This window comes from Uloborus diversus, chromosome 3 (genome assembly GCF_026930045.1).
Source record: "Uloborus diversus isolate 005 chromosome 3, Udiv.v.3.1, whole genome shotgun sequence".
In the NCBI taxonomy this organism is placed as follows: domain Eukaryota; kingdom Metazoa; phylum Arthropoda; class Arachnida; order Araneae; family Uloboridae; genus Uloborus; species Uloborus diversus.
In genome coordinates this window covers 191626084-191652496 of record NC_072733.1, presented here as the reverse complement: position 1 = coordinate 191652496, position 26413 = coordinate 191626084, and the positions used below count along the sequence as shown (strand labels likewise).

The 26413-nt window shown below is 32.4% G+C and overlaps 1 protein-coding gene across 1 annotated transcript in view; it reads left to right on the top strand.

Annotated features, from left to right (window-relative positions):
- The first annotated feature begins 9683 nt into the window (after positions 1-9683).
- Positions 9684-26413, top strand: part of LOC129219104 (uncharacterized) — an 89744-nt gene continuing 73014 nt past the window's right edge. The window contains exon 1 of the mRNA XM_054853423.1: positions 9684-9694. Within this exon, the coding sequence (XP_054709398.1) occupies positions 9684-9694 (11 nt within the window). The remainder of the gene's footprint in view (positions 9695-26413) is intronic.

Here is a 26413-nt window from a genome sequence, read left to right as displayed (position 1 = left end):
TTCGCGTATAGAGTATGGGTTTAAAATAAAAAGGAGCTGTTTCTTTGAGAGAGAGGTACTTAATTGGGGAGGAGTCAGACTGGTCGCATTAGATGGCAGCATTTCCTCCACAGTTAGGGTATATTGCTAAAGGGGGGGGGGGGTGAAAAAGTCTCCAGATACTCAGCATCAATGACAACCCCCTAGTGGCCGATGACAGGACTTATGGACCTACAGAGATAACAAGCTTGTACTCCAAATCTTCTTGATGGGTATTTGGCGGCGTCGAGCTGCGATCCCGAGATCCTTAGATTCCGAAATCAATGCTGTACTCATTACTCTACCCACCTCCATAGCATGTTTTAAACTTGTTAACTCGTTGTTACATCACACGTAGATAAATCGTATTTTAAATGATTCAAGTGTATATTATTAACATATGCTAGAGTAGAAGTTTGCCAAGTTCAAGTGAATAAGTTTCGTTTGAACGAAAGTCTAGTCTTTGTGCTTCACGCTTTTGTATTTTATAAAAGTAATGTCTGGAAACAAAAACTATTATTAAATTAAAGACAAAGAAAACGCCTGACTCAAATGAATCTCAGCTAAGAACTCTTGATCACGCAACCTTAAAAACATAAAATCGATTTCTCCGTTTAGAAGAATACGACAAATACACATGTTAAACTTACAACTAAAGATCAAGCACAGAAAGGGAAATTTTTCTGGTCGCCAGTGGGGGAGTAAAAGTAAATTTATTAGTCGCCGTTCCCTTTTTTCTAGTCAAAACTTCCTTTTTTTTGTAGAAAGGTAAAGTTCCAAACAAAACAACAAACTAGCTTTTAAATTAATACTAAAACAGAATATATCAGTTCAAATAAGAGTTAATATGACATCAACGACAAAACAAGGTCAATTTACTTCAAACCAACTCAATCCAAGTCAGTTTTATCTGTAAATGATGAAAATACTGCTAATTATAAAAAAAAAGAAAACAAAAATGAAGACGTACAATGTGAATGTTTTTTAAACGGAAGAAAAAAAAATGTCTTGGAAATAGTAAGTGGGCTAAGCGTGAAATGTTTTTGTCTGTAATGTAAAAATTTTATAGTTGGTAGAGCTTATTTTGATACTAAACACTTCAATTTCATACCCGTTTATTACAATTTTTCTGGTACAGTAAGGAGTTCAATATGTAGTTTATTTGGACTATATTACAATTCGACTCTAATTCACTTAGTTCTTTTTAAAAACTCTGAAAGGGGATTAATGCCATATCCTCCCTTTTTTATGCTAATGGGTGAAGATACGGTGCGAATTTTCCCTTGAACTTGTTACAATTTCGCTTCATTCTCATTACCCCCACTTCCTTTTTATTGAAATTTGATTTCTCTTGATATTCAGTAAAGCTGGTCTCGCTCGAAGCTTCGTTGCTTTTTGGGCGTTTTCTTTTGGTATGGCTTTTCCAGATGTGCTTTGAGTTTATCTCTTCACGTGCTGGTCTTCCTCTGCGAGGGTTTTTAACGCAGCACCATGGGCATAGGAAGTAAACGATTAAACGTTAGAAGCACGCACGCCCAAAGTGAATTCGGATTTTAAAACTGGAAAATAAACTTGTAAGTAGGTTTTGAGGCTTTTTACCTAAATTACAAAGTAATAATTCAAAAATAACTTCACTTTGTGTTACTTCACGCTGTAATGCAACTATGCAAAATAATGCAAAAAATGTAAATCCCTTTTTTTTAATTCGGTGTTACGTAAGTGATTGTGCGTGCTTAATTACATTATTTTCTCCTGTCTCTATCATGACAAAGCATTGGGATAAGAAAACAAGAGTTTTACATTTCCCGTTTATCTGCAAAAAAAAAAAAAAAAAAAAAAAAAAAAAAAAACATAAACGTTTCGTTGTATGTTGCATGGTGAATTTTATCAGTGAAGTTAAGGTACAGAGGAAGAGTGGGTACAATGAGACACAAAAATTCAATTACATTTTTAATAATGAAAAAAAAAATTGAAAACAATTTTTTTTTTAATTCTACAATATGCGTTACTGTAATAGGTATTATAAAAGTAAGTTTAGAAAATTAACGCGAAAGAAAAATAAAATGAAAACCAAATGTAATTTTGTGTCACTGTTCCTCCAGTGAGTGAGAACAGTAAGACACGGTAAATGGGAACAGTGAGACACACATTTATCGAGATAGCGGATTTTGAAAGTGACAAAATTGACCAGAAAAAATATGAATGCTTGTTGCCGTTTGTTTTATCCTAGGTTACTGGCCTCATCAAGTCACATTAAAAAAAAAAAAAAAAAAAAAAAAAAAACAGAATCTGGTTTTCCATTTAAGGGCTATAATGCACGTGATGAAATTAGCGGGTCTTATATGACCCGAGGGCCGTAGATTGGACAAACCTATATAAAAATACTCTCGATAAAGTATCTTTCAAACAAAGGAAAAAAAATCAAAATTGGTTCATTTGTAGGGGTTGCTATGTCAAACACACACACACAAGTCGCATTTATAATCCACTTCCATTTTGTGTCGGGGTTAACAACTAAAGTTGTATAGATTAAATACGAAATTGAAATAAAAACGCCGTATAATTTATATAAAATCTAGCAAATACATCTATATTATTTCGATCTAATGGCCATAACTCCATTCAATACTCTTACTGTGTTGGTGCAGGGTTTTCAAACTTATATTGCTACTATTTTCGTCAACATTGTAGTTGTAATTAACTCCACTCAACACATAATTTTCCCATTTCGTACATAAAAGTACCATAGGAACAGTGAGGCACAAACTCATGGGGGCTGTCTCACTGTTCCCTCACTGCTATATCTGAACTAAGTAAGCGCCATTTTCATCCAAAGAAAAATAACAAGATCATTTTACTGCTAAAATGAACGTTAAATCACAAGCTAATAAAAGATGACTAACAACAAATATCAAACAAGGAAATAAACAATACAGCAAGCAGTGCAAAAAATTTACTTTGATGGGGTTAGATTAAGATGACGTAGTTATTTTTCTCAAATTTTATCTGAACGCAACTTTCTTTCTGAAATAATGTTCACAGCATGTTGATTTAACTTTTAAGATATTTGAAGAAACGCTTTTTGGATCCATACTAACAACAGTAAAAAGCTGGAATTTGACGTTTTTTTCGTGCTTCATTTTCAGCGGAAATCGAATAAGTAAGCTTGTCCAATAAAGATCAAGTACAATAAATGACAGAAATCAAAAAAAGAAAAATTAAAAAATTTGCAGATGCTGTGGTTTACTTTGCTTTTAACGCCACCTATCTAGTAATATTTTAACTTTGTAGTAACACATGTAGTCTATTCAAGACAAGGAAAAAAAAAAAATACTTCTGAAAATCATAGAATCTGATAATACAAGATATTTTCAGAAATTGATACTCATATTGTAATATTTTGTTGTAAGTCAACAATTATTTTTGGTATTATTAAATGGGTCATTCCATATAAAATCAACAAATTTTCTGGAGTGAAAAAAACCCGTTTTTTCAGTTTTTCTTAAGTTTAAGGAATTTTTTCATAGTAAAAGACTGCCAGTATCGGCTCATTTTTTTCTGTACTTCTAGTATGCACAATCAATTTCAACAGAAAAAAAAATAGTTTCCTACAGTAAGTTCATCATCGGCTTTTTTAGACTCGCAATGACGAAAACGACCTCATTAGAAAATTTCTGTTGGCAAATCGTTGTTGAAAAAAAGCCGTTTTCGTCTTTTCAAGCCTTAAAAAAAAAAAAAAAAAATCGATGATGGACTTACTGTAGAAAACTATTTTTTTTCCTGTTCTAGTTGATTGTGTATACTAGAAGTACAGAAAAAAAAACTAAGCCGATACTGGCTGTTATTTATAATGAAAAAAATTGCTTAAACTTAAGAAAAACTGAAAAAATGGTTTTTTTTACTCCACAAAAGCGACCTGTGGAGGTAGATGATGAAAATTTGAAAATGCTAGGGTAAGAAGTCGTTACACTGCACTTGAAAACAAAACAAAAACTGTCTTGTTTTTCTAGGGCGTAGAAGAGATATAAGCCTTTAAAGCAATACAATAATAACTTTTGCACACTTCTTAAAAAAGGCCAAGTAGACTGGATCAAAAAAAAAAAAAAAAAAACATATAACCATGTTTCATTGCAATATATTTCCAAAATGAAATTTTCAAAAACAAATAGTTTTTTATTTTTATTAACTATATTTACAAAGCATATTTTTTGCCAAAAACATATGCTTTATTTAAAGGTTTGTATCTCTTCAACACCTAAAAACACAAGACAAGTTTTTGTTTCGTTTTAAAGGGCAATGCAACGGCTTTTTACTCTAGGATTTTCAAATTTTTATCACCTAACAAACATCCCGTTTTTTGGGGAGTGAAAAAGCCCATTTTTAATTTTTTCTTAAGTTTAAGCAATTTTTTCGTCATGAAGGACTACTAGTATCAACCTATTTTTTTTCTGTGCTTCTAGTAAGCATAACTAACTACAACAGGAAAAAAATTAGCTTCCTACTAAAAGTCCCTCATCGACTTTTTTAGGCTCAGAATGACGAAAACGGCACTTTTCAAATCATGATTTGGCAACCGAAAATTTCTAATTAGGCTTAACTTTTTTTTTTCTGCACAAAAAAAAGTTCATTCTTATTTTTAAAATAAGATGTGTTTGATCTTCTTACTAATTTAAATAAATTTACCAAAGCTTTTTGAAAAAGGATCAAAAATACCAAATTTTACTCATCCGCAGAGCAAAAAAAAAAAAAAAAAATAGCTATAACTCAGGAATAAAATTTTTCCAAAAATAAATAAATAAATAAATAAATAAATTGATAACAGTTTGGGGGTACAGAATATTGATACATATTACCTACGAAATTTCATCAAAATCAAAATTGGTGCGGCACGGCCCATTTGTTGATTTAATATGGAGTGACCCAAATGATAAAAGTTCTTGTAATTAACACTTAAAAAATTAATTGAAACCTTCTAATATTCGATGCAGTTTTATTATTAAGCTTATTTGTATTTTTATACTATTAGACAAGTACATGCGGGGCAAAGTGAAATACTTAATTCCATTTAATTATTAAATAATTATTTAATTTATTCAATCTAATTTATTAATTTAAAGTATTCTTTATTAATTACTTTATTAACATACCTGAATTTAGTAATTCACTTATTTTCGTGTTCATTCACTCTTTTACTAACTCATTTATTTGTCCTCATGCATTAATTAATTTATTTATATAGTTATTCTTTTCTTTTTTTTTTTCAGTATCTTTTCATTTATTCATTCAACCTTTTATTTACTGATTCATTTGATTAAAATTATTTTTTATAATTGAACAGAAAATATTTAGTTACAAAAATATATCATTTTTCACTTTGCTCCATGAAAAATAAAAAAGTGAAAAATTTATACTTTTCTTTTTAAAGCGAAAATTTGCTGTCCCCCCCCCCAAAAAAAAACATATTTCAATGCAAGTTTTATATAAAAAAACAACAAGGTTCTTTCTTTACGTACTGTAATTTTCAAAACAAATTTCCAATTTTTTTCATTTTGAAAACTCTCAGTCATCTTAACACTTTGCCCCACATTCCCCTATACAGGGTGTTCCGTTTTAACCCGCAAGACCTTTATATTCGCAACCGTTAATCCTAGATGCATACTTCCAGTTGCAAAAATGTTCAAAATCAGATGTGGAGTTAAAATATTGAAAGTTTGAAGCAAAAATAAAAATGTGTCAAAAATACAGAAGTTAACTTTTTATATAAGGTATAGGTCCTGTAACTAATATTTAGAGAAATAATCTCCATTGATAACTACTACTGACACAAAAAAACTTGACATTTGTGATTTGACAAGCTCAAGGAGATATTCCATTTAAAAATTTTAAGGGACCATACAGAAGATTAGATTAGAACTTATCGCCCTTTCAGAAGAATGACAGGGTGTCGAAGTAAAAAAAAAAAAAAAAAACCCAAGGTATTTATATTTTTCGTTGCTATTCAAAAATAAATGCAAATGCTATGTCGTGATACACAAAAACACACTACAAAACCTCGAACAATTTGAAAAACCAACCTTTGCACACATATCATTTTAAACACTTGTTAACCACTATATTTTCCCTCAAAAGGTGTTATTGACGGCGAGTGAAAAGTGGTGTAAGTCACTAAACGCTACGTTTCATATCTCGGTGAATATTGGTCGTACTAATGTCAAACTTTTTGCGTTGGAATTATTTTTCAGTGGAGATTATTTCGCGTCTAGAAATAAGTTAGGAGACCTATAAAAAGTTAAGTTTTGTATTTTTTGACTTTTTATTTTCATTTCCATTTCAAACTTCAATATCTTAACTCTGCATCTGATTTTGAACATTTTTGCAATTCCATACATCTAGGACTAACGGTTGCGAAAATAAAGGTCTTGGCAGGTTAAAACGGAACACCCTGTATAATGAGATGAATGAAAGAAGAAGAGTACAAATGCTACCGTAGTGCACTAGTGCATCAACCAATATATAACTAAAGTAGATTATTAATTTTCAAAATAAGAAAGTGGCAAGTATTTTAGCCCTTCAACAGGAACAAAAGCCTCCTTTTTTAAAAATCTTAAACTCATTTTCACTAATGAGCCATTACTATTCTTATTGCATTCAAATGGGAGCCATCTTTAAATAAGATTTATTATTTAAAAGAAAATTACTACATATTATTCTAGGAAGCATTTATGAGATTTTGACTTTTTTTTTTATAAAGTTGAAAAACTTATTCTACTGCTGAATCTTATTTATAGTCTATTCTAGACTAAATACTAGTGAGCAATTTCGTTATATTCTGTTGGTAATTTACGAGCAAAAGCTGCAATCGGAAATCTTACTCCTATTTAATGACGTTGAAGGTTAACTTGGGACAACCAAAGAGTACTGTAAACTTTTGATAGCTCCCATTCGTTTCAACAGAAATGCATTAAATAAAGCGTTTCTTACACGAATGTTATCTTGACGCGTTATTAGTTTCCAACACGGTATCGTTGTAAAATAAATAGACCGTATGTTATTACCCTCTTTGTGTTTACTTTATTGTTGCTCAACTCATTCAATATTTCTTTTGTCACATTCAGAATAACTTTTCATGTTTAAATTGAACTGAAATTTGTTTTAGGGTAGTTTGTATTTTCATCTAAATGCTGTGTAACAGGAAAATTATTTTACAGATTCTAGTAGGCGAGGAAAAAGTAGAAAGATATTTAATCAAAAAACAAAGGAGGGTAATTGTGTGAGGGCGCAAGTGTTTTTAGGACTGGTTCTAAATAAAGATTTACATTTTGCTCGTAGTAATACGCATTGAGACACAATTAGGTGCAATTTGAGGCTTTATAACTATTTCCTAATTTTTGCTAGATCTTTCAGCAAAGATAAAAAGAAAAATAGTTTGAATTTTGAAATCTTGAATTCAAATTATGTTTTTCGCAATCATGAATTGCAAAAGAACCCTAATCATTTGGTTTCTTGTTTTACTAATGGTTGATCGCAACCATAATTTGAATTCAAGGTGTCCAAAATCAAATAAACTCCAGGGGCTGGATACTGTTTTCGCGCAGAAAGTATTGGGTAAAGTCGAAATGGTTGGGTGTAAATAAAGTCGATTCCGAGGCACATGGACGCCACCGCCCAGGGGAAGGGATATGCTCGTGGAGGCGCGTGCACCAGAGGAGTTTGCATTCTAAACATGGAAAAATAATATCAAAGAACATCAACTACTGTCTAATAAAATCAATAAGCAATAGCGATTGCTCAAAAAATCAAATGTAGTGAAGAAAGCTTATGCCATGAGACCATAAGTAAGTATTTAGTTCGGAGAAATGAATACAATTTCTAAAGTTCTATGTTTGAAATATTACACAATTTATGGCCTACACATTGTGTGTGGTGTTTAACATTATTTTGATATTAGATGCATCAACGAACAAGATGTTAATTCCCATGGTGTTTATGCATGCTCGTTAATCCACACGATGCAAAGTAATGCATTTGTGTAAATAAGGTTTAAGGTGCGATGCGAAAATTTGTCAAATTAAAGCAGTACCGTAACAATGGCTGAAAAGTTTTTCGTAATGATGCTCTAATCTTAGCTTTAAAAAGATATTTTAGGATAATCAAAATTTCTAAATTCATCAGAAACGAAAATGTAAGGGGGCGGGAGGGGTGATTAAGGGCTGATTTTGACGACAGGTCAAAACAGTCAACTAAAAGCTGACAGAAATAGGTTTATTTGAAAGCTCAATACTAGAGATAGAAGTTGAAATGTCCCTCGAACTGAATTTCCAAGTTTTATTTCATTTGCTTATTATCTTTTGCAAGTTATATTTTTCTATTTGCTTAATAAATAGTAATATTAATTATATGCGTATATATTTTTAATGTTGAATAATTTATATTTTATTTATTGAAAAAAAGCAAGAGGGTATGAATTTTGATGATCTTTTCACGAAATCGTTTTTCAGGAGTACTCGCATATAAAGATCAAATATAATAATCCCTTCGTGCTAGTTATAAGCGAGTTCGATATATGAAAATTATGTATATCGTGGAGTGAGCATTATAACTAGATAACTACAATTCAATTTATTTCATACTGCTTTGTGAAAAGCTCAGCAAAGTGATGTTTTTTGCACGATATTTGGAGAATGTGAAGACATTAATTAAATGCTGTCAAACTACCATTTCTAAATTTTATTAAATCTGATATTTTGAACAAAAATTTTAAACAAATGTAAAACACTCTATTTTACCGAACTCATAGTTATTTAGTTATAACACTCAACTCACGGTATACTCACGCACACACATTAAATGTAGGACTGGCTGGGCTTGGGTCCCCCCCCCCTCCCCCAAGATCTAGATTCTTGGGGTTTCAATAGAGATCATGGAATTTTTGAAATTTTGATTGAAATTTTCCGGATTTTGGGTTTATTCACAAAATTATTCAAGATTGGGTTTTGACGACAGCTTGTAAGTTTCTGACTCGACTCAAAAGTCTACCTACAAATAATGGAAGCACTCTATTTTAAAGCTGTGGCGTACCTAGCAAAGGTGACACCCGGGGCGGTAATTTTTTGTGTCACTCCCCCTACAAAAGCAAAAGAAAAAAAAAAGCATTTGAAAAATGAAATTCGTGCGATTTTCAGGAAACAGCTACATTTGTGTTAGAACGAAACTTTAAGTGGGCTAATGTACAAAAAACAAATAAAAATGGGGGTCCGGGGCGTTGTTTTAATTTGTAGTTTTAAAAATTTATTTTAGCTTCATATTTTTCAAAAACTTGCAATTCCACTTTGGGTGTCACCCCCCAGACGGGTGACACCCGGGCGGACCGCTCCCCCTCCCCCTGTAGTGAGGCCACTGTTTAAAGTAGACTTTCAAATGGCACGAAAAGTGTGACATTTAAGTCGAGGGGTGAAAGGTCAATTGAAATGTGCAAGAGATGGTCAACTTTCCCGCCTTGTGTTTGTGTGTGCGGGGAAGACGGATGCGGCGTTCGGAGCATCAGGAAGTAGTATGAGGAGTGTTTGTGGGCCCACGCTGCCCCAAACCTGATTCTGAAATTGGACGTTAGGGAAGGCGAGAAGGTAGCTGCCAGTGTCCTATCGGAACCACGCCGCGCTAGCATCATGCGAACCAGGTAAGGAGATGCTTTCTTCTTCTTTTCACGATGCGCTCGACTTTCAATGGAATGACCGGTGCAAGTGAATATTTCAATGGGGTGCTGCTTTTTTGTTTTCCAGCAATAGAGTAAATATTCCTGTTTTGGATAAGTATTTGTGTCAAAAAGTGTCACGTCGATACCAATTTATGTTTTTTGGTTTCATGACTGTGAATATATTTTGAGTTTCAGTTGTAAATGAAACAATACAAAGATTACTCCAGCAGAGAAATCGTTTTATGATAAATCGTGACTCACAGTAAAATTTTTCTCTTTTCATTTAATTTTATTTTATTATTATTATTTTTTTGGGGGGAGGGGGTATTTTACTGCGCATAAATTTTTATTAATGACTAACGATGAAGAGCGTTTTTTTCCTGTAATGAGCACAAAATAAATAAATAAATAAATAAATAAATAAATAAAAATAAAAATTAATTTAAATTTTGACATCTGGAATTCAAATTATGTTTTTCGCAATCACGAGTGTGTGTGTGTATGTAGGCATGTGTGTTTGTGTCCAGGCATGAGTGTATGGGTAGTTGTTTGTGTGTGTAGGTGTATGTATGTGTGTGTGTGTATGCGTGTGTGTATGTAGGATATGGACGCAACCTCGAGACGGCTTTCGGTAGAGGAGCAACATCGTGAGGAGCCGGTCGACGGTGATGCTGCATAGGGTGCTGGCGGGAAAATAAAACCATAGGAACGCCAAAAACAGTCAAATAAAAGCAATAAGCAATCGTGATTGCTCAAAAAAAAAAAAAAAAGTTTCTTGTTATTTCTTTTATTTACGCAGCTTTTTAAATATTTAAACGTAGCAATCTTAAGATGTCGGAACAGATTCAGAGTAATGTTTCATAAACTTGTAGTATCAAACACCATAAAATGTTTTTCCAATTTGAACATAATAAAGATAAACAATGGAGCAGTATTATTGAGCTTAAATATGTAAATTTGCCAAATAGTTTTAAATCAACGCAGTTTTTTCACAAGAGAGTTTTAAACATTTCCAACGTGATAGCTTAAGAAATTATAGTTATATTGTTTAGATATTTTTGGAATACTTTCTTTCGATGGCTTTCTAGGGAATGCACTAAAATGATTTCTATTCAGTAAATATTCTTTTAATGTGGGCATTTATTTGTAAAATTAAGTCAAAAGTGCTAAGAATCTGTTTAAAATCTCATTACGCTTATTCAACTGAACCTAAAATTCTTTACTTGTGCAAAAAATATTGTTACTCTAGTAGATTTCTTTGAGCAAAGTATGAAGTTTATTTTAGTATTAGTTTCATTCGTGTTACTGGAAAATTTCGATCTGTAACACGTTTCTCAAAAATCATCTTAAATGTAACTTCTTTGCAAAGGTGTACTTATTTAAGTCTAAAAACCACTGGTCTGGCACTCCGTTTTTAGTTCAAATATAAAATCATGGTGTTCTACACTACAAGTTTCGGAAATTTTGCCCTGAACGTGCTCGAATACCATAAAAGGTGGTGTAGGAGGTATCTAGGAAAAGTTACGAGTTTATTTCGTTTTTTGATAAATGTTTTAAATATTCATGCAAATGAACTAAATTTTCAAAGCAAATTTTATTAGATTTCTTAAAATTTAACTGAAATAGAAATAGAACACACTTCTTGTTTCATTCAAAAAAAAAAAAAAATGTAAGTAACATTATCATAAATCAGAAAGAGAGCGGTTAAAATTGATTCAAGAGGTATTAATTTCGGGAACATTTCCGAGAAAGGTCGACAGGAAGATCCTGTTCCATTACTTTAGCTATCCCTTACGGGGCTTTTTCTTCTATATTTTGAATCATACGGAAAATATTAAATAGTGACCTCAAAAACTTCCCGTCTATAACTCTAACGAGGAGAAAAAGTAGTCCAGAAAAGTTACGTGAATGTGTCTGCTCAGACTCGCAGTGCATAAATAATTCAATAACTATACCTATAAAAAAAACAAAATATTCAGAGTTTTTTCACATACGTACAAAACAAAATTAAAAAAATAATAAGAAGAAAGAGAAAAAGTTGAAATAAACTGCAAGAAAATAAAACAATACTGCATTTACATTCAAAATAACTTCTAACTTTTCAGAAATCCTCTCAAAGCTTGGTATTGTAATTTTTAGTAGAATATAATGACAGAAAAAGGGAACTGCACGTATAGGAAAGAGCCTTTTCCTTAATTCTAGCTCCACAAAGAAGTGCAAGTGACCTTGACATCACTAACAATTTTCACATTTTCACATTTAAATGATTAAAATAGGTGCATGTCGGTCAAACGAGCTTGTTTCTTCTTTCTTACTCAAGACGTACTTTGATATATTCTTCCTGTAAAACTTCCTCAAAAGAAATTAATGTTGTAGTTCCGTTTTCGTTTTCGGTAGAACTTGTTTTCATTGTCTTCTTTGTTAAAAAGAAAAAAAAAAAAAGTCTTTGATGTAATATAAATTAGATGGCATATTTTAGAAGATCTTCGTCTCATGTTTTTATTTTATTTTATTTTATTTTTAGGATCGATTTTTGAACTTACGGTATTTTTTATTTTTAACTTTTTTGGATTAATTTCTGAAAATGCGTTTTTTTTTTTTTTTTTTTTTTTTTTTAGAATCAATTTCTGGACAAAAGCGAACCGAAGTATTGCCCTCTCTCACTTTCTCACCGTAACTTTATTTTTATGTCTTAAACTTCTGTTTTGTTTGTAACACAGCTCTGAAAAAAAAAATAAACAAAGGAATGAACTATTGCTCGGTACTTTTTGCTTTCTGGAGCTTGATTATGTAGATGAATGATTCCTCCTGAAATATCTTTTTATCATTGTGATGTGCCCTTTCTCATCTGCCATTTTTCAAATTTCTTTATTTACCGCATTTTCTTATATTTTAGAATATAACTACATAAAAACCATCTTAAAATATTTTTCTAGTTCATGCTTATGAAACTTGTCTTTTATGCATGCGTAGCGCTCGTCGTCATTAAAAGTTTGCAAATTTATGTTTTGGATCATTATAGCTGTGTGCAAAATAAAATTTCATTTTTATGATGTAAAAGTAAGTAAAACTAAATTAATTTAAAGCAAATACCATCATAACTCAAAAGTAGTCATAGTTATTATTAAAAAAATATTATGTACTTATTATAATTGATTTACTTATAGTAATTTTTAGCTTTCATTTTTCACGATTTGTTAATATTTAAAAAGGAAAATTTAAAGTTAATTTATACCACTTTAAAATTCTTACAGTACAGAGAAACATGTACTGAATTTGCGGACATGGCATAGTTGAACTTGAATTATATTATCTTTAAAATAGTAAAAATTTACTGGAGTCTATATTTCAAGAAGGGTGACCAGAAAGTGACGAAACACGGCATATAGAAAGAGAGACAGGTTACGAACAATAAGTGATCTTTATTTCGAAGCGGTATTCAAAACACAGAGTGAGAATAGTCTCCGCTCACTAGAAAGTAGAACCGCTGTGGACCAGGGGCGGCATTTTAGCATTTTATTTGAGGGGTCGAGTTTCTGAAATTATCTCAGTATGGAACAAAACACACATGGCTAACAGGAAGTGGTCGTAAAATGGGTTTAATTTCAATAAAAAATAGTGTTTAAAAACAATTTAAATTTTATGACAAAAATTTTAATTCATTCTATTGTAAATAAGCATACAAAACATCTTGATAGCACAGTTTTTACCTTTTAATCAAGTTTTAATGCACAATTTTTAGAATCCGGAAGAATGTCTTGTTACTAATCCATCAATGACCAATGTCGTATTCTTTTGCCCGTACAGCTAAACCTAAAAGTTTTTTTTTTTTTTTCCCATTATGCTTCGAAAATAGTTCTCCAACCTCCAGACACATACATGAAAATGATCTTTCTCGATTAGTGTAAAAATAATTGAATTAACAAAGTTATATATAAAAACACACTTTTCAGACCTTGCTCTTCAAAACCACCCAGACAACTTTAAAAATTGTGTGAGGCTTCATTTCTCATCACTGAATAGTCTAGTCTCTAGCCGTAAAACAATTTTTCTTTCCTCATGCTATAAATTTTACTCATGATCGGAAAATTTTATTTTTCGTTTTCGTTATCCATTCCAGATAATACAGAGCCAAAAATACAGAAAAATATTTATTATCAAATCTTGAGTTGATTTCATGAGTTGGTTGGCCAACTTGATTGAAAGATACATCTGTGTGAAATTTATATAACAGCTTCAATTGTAGATTGAACTGAAGCTTTAACAGGCCGAAAAATAAGCCGCTGCTGTTCGAAAACTCTACAATAAAGACAAATTTAATTAACATTTAAATGAAGTCACACATATTAAAGGGCATCGGCTTTTCACTATTGAAAGAGTCATTTTCAAAAGAGTGATTTTTTTTCCAGGCGTCAAATCACTGCTTCACTGCTTTGAAATTATCGAGATATTATTTTATGGTTTTAACTCTTGAAGATCATCTGGTGTCACTCCAAGATTGCATAATTAAAGAGCCCCAGAGAAGGTATTTGTTGATGTGCGATATTTTTTTCCAAGTTTCTATGAAAGCACATTGTGCATTAAGTAATTGAAATGTGTTTCCAGCAGAACAAAGTGATGAACACTCATTAAATAAACATACACTTAAAGTATGAGCGTAACAATGAATTTAAAATGCCAAGGAATTATCTTCTGAAAATCATGCAGTCTCACCTCTTGCACGCCCTCGCATATTGGATATAGCCCCTGCTGTGGACTACGATATACGAAGCAATACGCCTATAGGTATAGAGTCCATTAAAATACGGTTGGAATCCTGAGGAATGATTCTCCATGCCCTGTCAACAATTCTCCGCAATTCTTCATCTGCACTCGGCAGTGGCAGGGTTTGCAAACAGTGTCCAATCACATCCCAAATGTGTTCGATTGATGAACGATTAGGAGAGACCGGTGGCCAGGGAAGCATCTGCACAACTTACAGAACACGTTGGTTTTTTCATGCAGTGTGTGATCGGTTGTTATCTTGCTAGCTAAGGTTATTGGGCCTCCCTGAAGGTAAGGGAGTATCGTCAGCTGTAGCTCATTATCCATGTATTATTGGCCGTCATAGTGCCCTGAATACGAACTAAAGTTGATCACGAATCGTACGCAATTGCACCCCAAACAATAATACCTCATTGTCGCACAGGTGGGCTCTCCTCGATTGCTGCAGAGATTTGACCAGTCTTCCCGTTGACGTCATACTCGCACGCGTAGACTATCGTTGGCGAAACAGATGCGTGACTCATCTAAGAGCATGGCTTTCTTTCATTCCGTCGTCCACAACGCTCTAGCTTGGCATCATTGCAAACGCTTGCGTCTATGCCGTGTGGTCAATGGCAGTATTCTTAATGGACGCCCTGAATGTAAACCATTAGCATTAAATCGACGGGAAATGGTTTAGATAGATATGGGATCATCCAAATAGCCTTGAACATTCGACGTGAGTAATTTTGCAAACTAGTAATTAGATAAAATAAGTTTATTTAAATGTGTATTGGGAATTTGAGTTAGTTATTCATCGAATCTAGCAAATTTATTCTGAATTAAAAATTGTTGCTTAACGAAGTTAGTATAGTATAATTTCGTAAATTCTGCTACTTGATACGAGTGTGATGTAAGTAACAGAATGTGAAAGAAACTGATGATTGTTATTTTTTGTTGTGATTAATAATCAAACATAAAAATCATTACGTGATATCCCTTTTGTTTTAAAACTTTTAGTTCTTGAGTAATATATATATATATATATATTTTAAGATTCAAAAGTATTTACAAGAATTAATTAATTAAACATTATCATCAGCAACAGAAAAGCAATAAAAAACGGAAACAAAGAAAAGAGTGATGCTAAAGATAGATAATATATACACTGAAGTAATAAGAAGAATAACTCCCCTAAATTACGAAAAGGAAAGAAAACCAACACAAGACATGAAATGTTATAAGTTAATAGCGGGTTTCTGCTGCAACTTCCAGAGAGTGAGAAGTTTTAACATCTATTTATTTTTTGAAGTACATTATATACCCGTTTCTGCACTATTAAAACACAGTCAAACAAGACAAGGCTGCGTTCGGAAATGATCCACCGGTTACACCGCGTAGTTAGTCCAGGGCGGTCATTCCAAGCTCGTCAGCTTGCGAGATCGAGATTTTCGCTCACGTGATCGGTTGTGACGTAGAAATGTCACAAAGTAGCATTTTAATGTACTCGAACTTAGGTTGCGGGCAGGTTCGAGTAGATTAGAATACTACTTTGTGACATTTCTACGTCACAACCGATCACGTGAGCGAGAATCTCGATCTCGTAAGCTGACGAGCTTGGAATGACCGCCCAGTGTGGTTGTGACCTATTTGGAATTTCTCTAGGAAGCCTGGTAGGACACCTGTGTTTCCGAACACTCGTGGTTACACCGCGGTAGTTTTAGTTCAGCAGCAAACGACGCTCTAATCAAAGCGCAATTTTCGTGATGCGGGAAGTCACGTTCGTTACGACCAAAAATGAAACACGACCGGATTGGCCAACACAGAATTTGTGACTTTTGCGACCTCGCTAACCGCTTCCAGACAGCGGTGCTACAGGTTGCTACCAAGTCGATCGCCGAAAACGACCGCAGCGTTTCCGAACGTGGTTAAGTGGCGTCACCAGTTCCACCGCAGGCGTTTCTGAACGCTTGCAGTGGCACCGAAGCGAACGATCCTTGTTTTCGAATGTACCCCAAGTGAACTCGATAAAATTCCGTCAGTTATGAACGAGCGCGAGCGCATAAATACGGCGGTTCATCATCCTATTCTATAGCTTCCACGCCCCACAACACTCTGGAATATAAATATTTTTGGATGTCACAAGGAAAGATACCACTCAACTGAACTAGAATCCTATATGTGCTGCGCTTAAGGTGTAAACAATTTTCGAGAAAGGGCCGTGGTAGCCCGATCGGTAGAGTGTTGGATTCGGGGCCGGAGGGTCCTGAGTTCGAACCTCGATGGTCGAAGACCCACCGTCGTCATTAAAGGGGACTGGGCGACGTTAAATATGTTCGTGGTCTCAATGTCCTCCAAGTGAAACGATACCTCTGGGGGTGCTAGCACCAGGTAGCTAGTAGCTCCTGGTCTAGTTCTAAATTCTCATTAACTGTTCGATCCGGTGATGGTGCTGCCATCTATCGGTATAAAAAAATAATGGAGGCAAGGCACTTAGTATGCAGTCCTCGACATAAATACAGTTGTAGTCCGTTGTGACTCGGAATTGAATTTTCGACAAGAAATACTTCCATGTGCGGGGCCTCGGGAGCGCGGTTGGTTGGCGCGTCATTGTAGCAATCCCGAGGTGGTGGGCTCGATTCCCGCCCGTTGCCCTCGTTGTAATTTCCTTCTCTATGCTGTTAATTCTGTCCTACACGATGTCCCTGTATTGTACTATCTATAATATTGGACATGAGTTCATAAACGGGGTGACCAAGTACGCGAACTCGAAATGTATGTTGTCAATTAAAAAAAACTTCCGTTTACGTTAGGCAGCAACGTTTGAGCGAAGTGAAGTCCGTAACATTTGTTCAATGTTTCGTACCTATCGAGGTTATTGTTTCGCAGTAAAGGTGAGTGCATATTACGAAAACAATATTAATAGAACTAATATTTAAGCGTTACCTAAGAAGTCAATAGCCAAAAATTAAGTTATTACATCCTAGTAAGTGTTACCCGGTAAATAAGTAGTTCTAAAATAAAATTTTAAAAATAAAGCAAATCTATAGTGGCTCTAACAAAATTTACGTAATTAATTTATTTTCCCCAAAATATTATTCATATATTTGAAGTAATGTATTATGGTATTTTATTTTAATTTTTTTTTTGAAACGCATCATGCACGTTTTACTGTATTTATTTTTGGTTAAGTTAAGTGTGGGTATTTAAATTGATTTTCTTTTACATTTTGCTGTACTTACAATGCGGATTTCAATTTAGAACTTTTTTCTTTTAGGGGTGCGGAATTGTCATTTGATAGAAATTGCGTTGCGTATTTGAGATAAATCCTTTTTTCGACGGGGGAGCGGGATTTTCTTTTTGTTTTAGAGATGATGTAGGGTTGGTTAAGGGGAAGTGGGACCTCTTTTGAGAACAGTTTGTTTTTGAAACCTTGTACAAAGGTTTTGAAAGAAAAAAAAAAATTGAACTTATTGTCTTATTTTATCTTGGAGATTATTGATGAACTAAAGTTTATCATTATTTTCTAAAATGATGCTTTAAATATTCTTAACGATTGTAGTACAAAAATCAGATGGATGTCCCACTTACCCCATAATAAGGGGTAAGTGGGTCACCCCCCTTTTATTTCAATTTAGATCAAGCATATCTAAAAAAGGGGTGAGGAGGTTTTACTTGATAAAGCATGTAAATTTTCAGTATGAACTATGTTTTTGAAAATGCATCTATTTGCGAGATATTTGCTGTCTTTTTAATTTGTATGGCAGAAAATGTTTAAACAAAAAACATAACAATTACGTCTGTGAAATTTACATCTGTGAAAGCCTATAGGTACATATTTTACTTTTAACATATAAAGATGTGTTGAATAAACGTAATACAGTTGATTAAGGTCGATTTCGGTAAATTAACCAAAACGATAAGCTGTAAAAGAAATTGTAAACGCTAAATGGCTGCGTCTGTTTAAAGTGTGTTAAGGAAGAACTATCATCATACTGGACTTCATCCTCAATAATGATTCCAACATCCTCTGCACCAGGCCAATAAAAACTCGCCATTTCTATTCGTTCTTGCAACCAGTGTTTTATTTTTTTTTAGTTTGTATCATTAACTTCCAGCATTAGGCCTACATGATACCTTATGGTTTACTTTGATGTAAGTTTAACATACATAATCACCAGCTTTAGCAGTTTTTGTAGCTGAACTATCAATTCCTACTAGGTCATCATAGTTGTCTTGTATTTCACTAATTACAATATTTAATCAGAATTGTTTTTGATCTTGAAATCCCCCTTATTATACGAGGACCAACTTACCCCATAGTAAGGGGACCCACTTACCCATTATAGCAAAAGTTTACGGAGTAAGTGGAACTCTTCCTCTTAAACACTAATTAATAATATTTTGTATAAAAATTCTTGTTGCTGTATGAACTTTAAGTTAAACTATACGTGAAAAATTATTTATCATAAAAAACAATAAAAACTAACCTGGAAACACTTCTTTGAAAAATGTTGCTTGAACTAAGATTTTTTTTTTTCAGTTTTTTTTTTTTTTTTTGACTAAATATTATGACTCAGAAAAAAAAATTCCACGAACCCAAATATGTACAAAACAAATCACTGTAATTAAATTTAACATGATCAGTGCAAAAAAGTTAGAAAACTTATCCATGTTTCAGCTTTAGGGGGGGGGGGGGACCCACTTACTCCTTTGGAGGAAGGCTCCCTAAATATAATAAACAAAGTTGAATGAATTCCTTGTAGTCTCCCTAGCTGCCCGCTTTTTTAGTAACTCAAAAGAAAAGCTTGGAAATTTCATCTAGATTGCTTATTTTACTTCTAATATTTTCATCTTCAGTTCTTGCTTTGAACTGCTTCTATGAGACCATTAAGCTCGATTTTTTTTGAAAAATATCTTGTTGAGGACCAGTGTACTTACCCGTTTCACGAATGAAAACTGCTTTTAAAACTACTTCTAAGACGTGGGAGCAACATGCTAAATACAGAAGATTTTTCTGTCTGCCGATCTCTGTCTGTACAGAAGACTCTTTTGTAGATTTCTCAGTACTTTTTCTGTACATCTGTTCTAACAAAACGCAGTTTTGCACTGCACAAAGGAGCCATAAAATTAAAATTACCACTTTTTTTGGACTGTTGTCATTTTATCGAAAGCCCTAACAAGTCCACGTTCTGAAAACGCAGACCTTATTTTCTGGGAATCAGTTGTTACTTCTCTAGCGGGTAGAAAGCCCTAACAAAGCTTAAATTTTTAAGCAATTGTTCAGCGCTGACCTCCGAAGAGGAAACAGTTAATTTCAATATGTTTTACATCCAGTTATTTTTTTTAGTTTTGACGCAATGCTATAACATACAGTGGCTCCCAAAAGTGTTTGTACACCTTGAAATTTCGTAGCAAAATCAAAATAACACAAAACTGAATTCGAATACGAAGTCCAATTTTTTTTTCACAGAATTCCCATATCATTCTAAATAAAACTCAGTAGCTTTTTTCCAAATATTGCCAGATTTTATTTTTGAAATTTGTCAAAAAACGAAGAGACACAGAAAAAATACGCCACAAAAGTCATCGTGCACTGAAATAGTTTCGAGTAAATTCATGATTAAAGTTATCATATGTCGTTTTTTTTTTTTTTCATTATTTTTGCATTGTGATGACACTGTAGAGTCATTTGACTTTAGTTTTTGTTTATTTATTCCCTAATATTCTGCTTATTTTTAAATGGCAGTAGATATGCGTAAAAACAACAAACACGATTCGAAATTTGAATTTTTTCCCCTCACAGTAGCCGTAAATTGGTTTGAAATGTCTCTAAATTAGTTAATTTATACCAGTCTACAATGAAGTGCTTGATTAAATGCTTTAAAGACAAGAATCTGATCGAATACAAGGTAAGAAATGGTCAACTGGAAAAGTTAACAAAGCGTGATCGGAGATTTACAGTTAAAAAATTATGAAAAATACACATTTGAGTGATGAAAAAGTTTCTGCAGAATTGAATGAAACATTTCCCGTTTAAGTTTCACCTAAAATTGTTCGCCAAGTTCTCTGATTAGCTGGATTAAATGAGACCTCTTCTCGTAGAAATTTCTTGTTCGTTCGAAAAACAGAAAGCTTACGCTTTCCGTCGTAAAATCAATGACAAATATGCTCAAAACGTTTTGGAACAACGTCTTACATATTGATAAAAATAAATTCAACATTTTGGGTTACATTTTTGTACAATTGTTAAATAGAAGAAAATTTGAGGAATTTAATCTCAAGAACTTAGTTGGATCAGTTAATCAGGACGGTGAAGTTGTTTTTGTGTGAGGGTGCATATCAGCATCAAGACTTGGAAGTTTGGAATTTTTTGAATAAATAATGAATCATGTTGTTCATTTAAAAATTAAAAAAAAAAATTAAACTATTAGCCTAAAATTTGGTAATCGGAAACAACTTTGTTTTTTTATCAAGATAACGATAAGAAGCAAACGTTTGCGTTTGGTGCCTCAAAAATTGTTTTTAAACTTAAAAATATCTCCTCAGTCGCCAGATTTAAACTTAATGGAACATATTTGGAGATATCTAGATGTTGAAAATAGATCATAGATCTTATAATTAAATACCCATTCCAAAATATTAGTTTCAACTAATGAATAGTGGCGTATTTCATTGAAAATCGTAAGTGTACGAACACTTTTGGGAGCCACTATATATTCCGGATAATATTGTTGGTTATGTTTTGATAACATTATAAGGAGATTTCAACCATTAACTAAAATAACTAATACAATTTATATTCCTGAATAATACTCAATAATTTTTTACAAGAATTTAGATGAAGTTAGACTCAAGGAAAAAAAATAAATAAATAAAATAATAATAATAAAAAAAATAAAATAAAAATAAAATTTCCTATAAATTGAGACAGGAGCGAAGTTTTTAGACTGAATAGTTTTGGTTTCAGAGATAAAAATTTGTTGTTTTTCGTAAATTTAACCTCTTTGAGGCACGTGTTAATAATCAAAATTACTTGAAATTTTGAAAATCACATTTTCTAGTCTATTGGCACATTTAAGGGGGGGTGCAGCAAAAGATTAGTTGAAAAAAGTTTTTTCCCCATATACCTTGTGACCACCGTAGTGTATACGTATTTTAGGTTATGAAAATTATTATTTTGTATCAGGGAGGAGGGAGGGGATTTTCATTTATTCAAGGGACTTCCTTCAAATTCTTATCACGGGCATCGCCATGCGGGTACAGATGGTAAATTATAAATTTTCAATATTAGTTAGTGTAACATGTAATACTCTGACGTTGTTAGCGTTATGTCGGATTACATAATAACGTTCAAGTAAAAAGGTAATCGTACTATATGGTAGTCTGCAATTAAGAGATTTGATGTTATAACAGATGAATTAAATTTCTATGTTAAATGTATTGGATTCCAATATTTTCTCAAGACCGAGTAGTTTTCAATATATAGCAATATTTCTAAGTGAGCTGTTGCAACACATTCTCCAGTACGTACAGATTGTGCAATGCTCTTTGTACAAAAATAATGTTATGAACTCACACGCAAGTCTGATCGTAAATTTCAGTTTCACGATTGTGAAGTGACATACCCAATTACCTTAGAATAAAATCCAAACCATTCATGATCAAGTTATATATAAGGTACATATAAATAAATTTTACGGATGAATAGTGATGAAAAAATATGATTTACGTAGAAAAAAGTTAAGGTTTAGGTAAGTTTTTATGTAGTAAAAAGGAAATAAATATACCGCAAATATTTCTGCTTCAAATTTAATAAAAGAAAATTTTCGTAATTAGCCAACAAAAAGCACTAATTGTTGTTGTTAGAATTGTTCGCCTATCTAATCTAACTGCTGTAAATCTAACAATTTGTTTACACAAATTGTTAGATTATTATTACTATTCGAATATAGTTGATTTTTAACTTCCTTTTTTTTATTTTTTTTTTTTTTTTGGAGGCAATAGCGATTTATGTATCTTTGCAGATTTTGTATTTTTAATGCTTTATTGATATCAGGTTTTGTGGAGAGTTAAAGTTAAGGGTTAAATCATTTCACCTCTGAAGCACGGTTGATCGCATTAAAAATATCTATTACTGTGATTTATTAATTTATTTTCTCTTATTATTTTCTCGTTGTTTGAGGATTGATAAATCACAGCCTAACATTTTTTAGCTAACTTAGAACTCAGCAGCAATATATTTCAGATGATATTGAGTTATTTTATGAAACCGTATGACACTGGTTAAAGTTTTAGTTAAATACATATATATTTATTTATTTTGAAGAGGAACAATGATTCAAAACTGTACAGTTTTGATGCGTTGACAAATTTTGAAGTTTAAAAACTTAATTTATAATTTAAACATTGATTTAAATGAATAAGTAACAAATTTCGTGTGGCAGTACACTGTAATTAGTATATTTTTGCACATGTTTAGAGGTTTTTCTTGTAACTCTATAAACATTTTAAGCTTAGATGACCAATGTTTTAATGTTCATTTTGAGTAATTTTGGTAAAATTTGATGGATAGTTTAAATTATTTTTTGATGTAGCTAAGAATTCTTTATAGCAGCGTTTTTCAATGAATTTCTTGCTAAAATTAATATTCTGAACTACACGGACATATTAATAATATCTCGTTATTAAATTGTTCATATTATTACCGGTTTAATATAAGTTGTTCGTTATTCTTATTACTGATTCATTATATATTGGTTACTTTTGAGTTTTTGCTTGTCAATGACACACAGATGGTCTAAAAACTTGCGCAGCCCCCTTCGAAAATTAAACATTTCACCATCAGTAGCTCTCAAATTATGATGAAATACGAAGCATTTTAGAAGAAGTTGAGTCAACAATCTCAAAAATCTTAGACGTATGTCCTTAAAAAAGTAAAAGTGGTCGCTCAGAAGAGTGTCAACATTGCACTTTACTTAGTTAAACAAATTTTAACAAAATTTTAGACTAGTAAACTAGAGTTTAAAATAATATTTTATGCTTTTAATTTTTGAATTTTTGCTTGTATTAACAATTACATATTTTGGACCGAAAAATACTTTAACTGTTCTAAAAAAAAGAGTCCCCACCCATGTTTTTTTTCGCAAGTACTTCTGCATTACTTTTAATTAGATATCCTGTTGTTGTATCAATGCCTGAAAGCCAAGAAAAAAAAACTATTCTAAGCTTTTTATATATAAAAAGTTTGTCTATATTTAAGAGTTAAGAAATTTTTCAGTTAAAAGATAAATACAGTCGCTAACTGAGGGTTGCTCGGCCTCTCCTGGAATACTTTTAGCATTGAGTCGATGGGGAAAAAATCGATGTCTTGGGAAATTGGTTGTTAACGGAGGTGGTCGCTGTATGCCACTCGTTGAAGTTCTACTGTATGTAAATTACATCTTTGCACAAAAATATGACGAGAATTAAACGACCAGGAGGATTTTTTAAAACTTATTTAGCAAAGTTTTCGTTAAATTGAATACATAAATAAATACGTAACTAAAGCGTGAAAAAAAGTTCCGCTTTTGGAGAATTAGTATTCAACCTCATAAAACATTTACGCTGAAAAATATTTGAACTGGTCGTAGATTTCGGTGCAAAGATCACTCACCTCGTGGTTCGAACAACATTTGTCGCCTACGCATTTTTCAGATGGAATTGCCGTTCTGAGGTCATTATTTTTTGCCGGTAGTCATCACTATATATTATGAACTGGGCCAAAAGGGTATTAATGCTTTGATTCTGGGAAATATAGCAGTAATAAAATGCAATGGGACTGCCGATTATAGAAAAAAGAAAATACATATTAACCGTTGGCTGGTGAAGTGATTTTTTTTTTTTTTTGAAACCTTTTAGCGGGTGAAGTGGGATGTATGTAACTATGGGCGCCTTGAAATTAATTTTTTAGGAGGTGGGAAAGTTTCCATTTGCTGAATGAAACTCCGAATTTTACCGGATGTTAAAATATGAGCATAGTACCATTATGTTTTTTTTTTAAATTGAAGTTATGTAATATTCTCCAAATTTGCAGTATTAGGAAATGTGTGGGAGATCACTGCGATTTTCAGTGACCTCTCATCGGGGCGCACCAGTATATAACCCCAACCTTTCATTTCTTGCGCACTCGACAAAACCTAGCAACTGGAAACAAGAAAACCTTCTCTGATTTTTATGCTATTTATTTATAGAAATACAACTGAAACAGTATCTAAGTGTTTATGCATATACAACCTTATATAAAATATTATAAAACTTTGTATGCAAATACAAAACTTGACATTTCTAATTTGTATAACTATTTAAAAACGAAATCCCAGATTAACTAAAGGAAATTATTTTTTCAAATATAAAATAACAATAATTGCATTTCTTTATATGACTTAAAACTACAACTGGAAAAATTATAGCTCTTTTAGTGAGGTGGGTAGGTTCCCCTCAAACAGCCAACTAAGCGACTGCATTCAAATTAATGTGTTCTGTTATGCTCAGTTACTTTCTATTGGGCTTGAAAAATGGTATGTGAACTCCACAGCACGATGTAGAAAAGTAAATGCATATATTTTAGGATTTAAATTTTGCTGGGATATAAGACTCTCTACCTCACCATTTATGGTTTATTGGAGTAAGCACGTCTGTGAGTGGTATTACTAAAAAATTATGCTTAATTTATACATTCCATTTATGCAATTGAAACATTACGATCACAAGTGTTCTAATCGTGGAAAATAAATCCTTATATAATTCCTTCATCCTTATTGATGTCGATAAGATTTCGACACAGCCATTTTTGTTTTTCGTCCGCAATTTTTTTTTTTTTTTTAAGGATAAAAATAGATATCAAAAGTTATTCTAAATAAATAAGTAATAAAATAATTGAAGCTTAAATTTTTGTGGCTACTAACGATTTGGTATTCTGTCTTTAGTATAATAGTCACACCTAAAATCGTAATTTCATTTTATATCACAAAATACAATATAAGCAACAAAAGAATATTTAAATGAGCATTTAACTACGAAAACTCTCTTTCTCAAAGAAAAATTTCAATTTTTTCATAAAATGCAAAAACAGTTAAAACACCGGAATTCAGACATGTATTTACACTTGACGAACAGTTTTCGTATTATTCACGTTTCTGTTAATTATCTCAGTATACGATTAAGATGCATTATTTCTTGGAAATAGACATTGAAAATAGAACGTGTGGTACTGAAAAAAAGAATTGAAGTGAAGAACAGCCTTATTTCTAAAATGAAAACCATCAGTATTGGAGTAAATTGCGAGGTAATGGGCAAAGCACAAAAATTTGCTGTTTTAAGATGAGCGCACTGAATTTAGGGAAGATATTCTTTTCCCAGTTTTTTTTTCTTTATTTCTTTTTTATGAAACGCAGCGTTTAACTAATAGTAACCCTACACGGACCGCTTCAAAATTCCTTGATTGGCAATGTTTTACTTGTTTTTCAGCCTAATGAAACTATGTAGGTCGATAAATATTTAAAAGAAAATAAATATATAGATTATCCTGAGTTCTGTTAGATGATATACAATTAGTATCAATTTGAGCTCAATACAAGAAGCAAACGCGAAAATAAATGTTTATATATGTTAAAATTTAATAGAAAAATGTCCATGCATTGTGCCGGGCCAAAGTCACAAGCGATTTCAATGACATTAAAAAAAAAAAAAATAATTACAATGATAAAGGGTGTCCCAAAATTAACGCAAGATTTGAATTTGCCACCATTTTTTCCATAAATTGTTGGCAGCCATGAAAAAAGAACAATTTGACAGTTGAGAGTTTAGGGTTAGTTAAAATGGGGTGTTATTGTACCATACAGCTAGAGAGAGAGTGAAACATTTCAATTACTGCATAAGGCATTTCCTAGTCGCGTACTCTCTCATTTCGGTGATCAG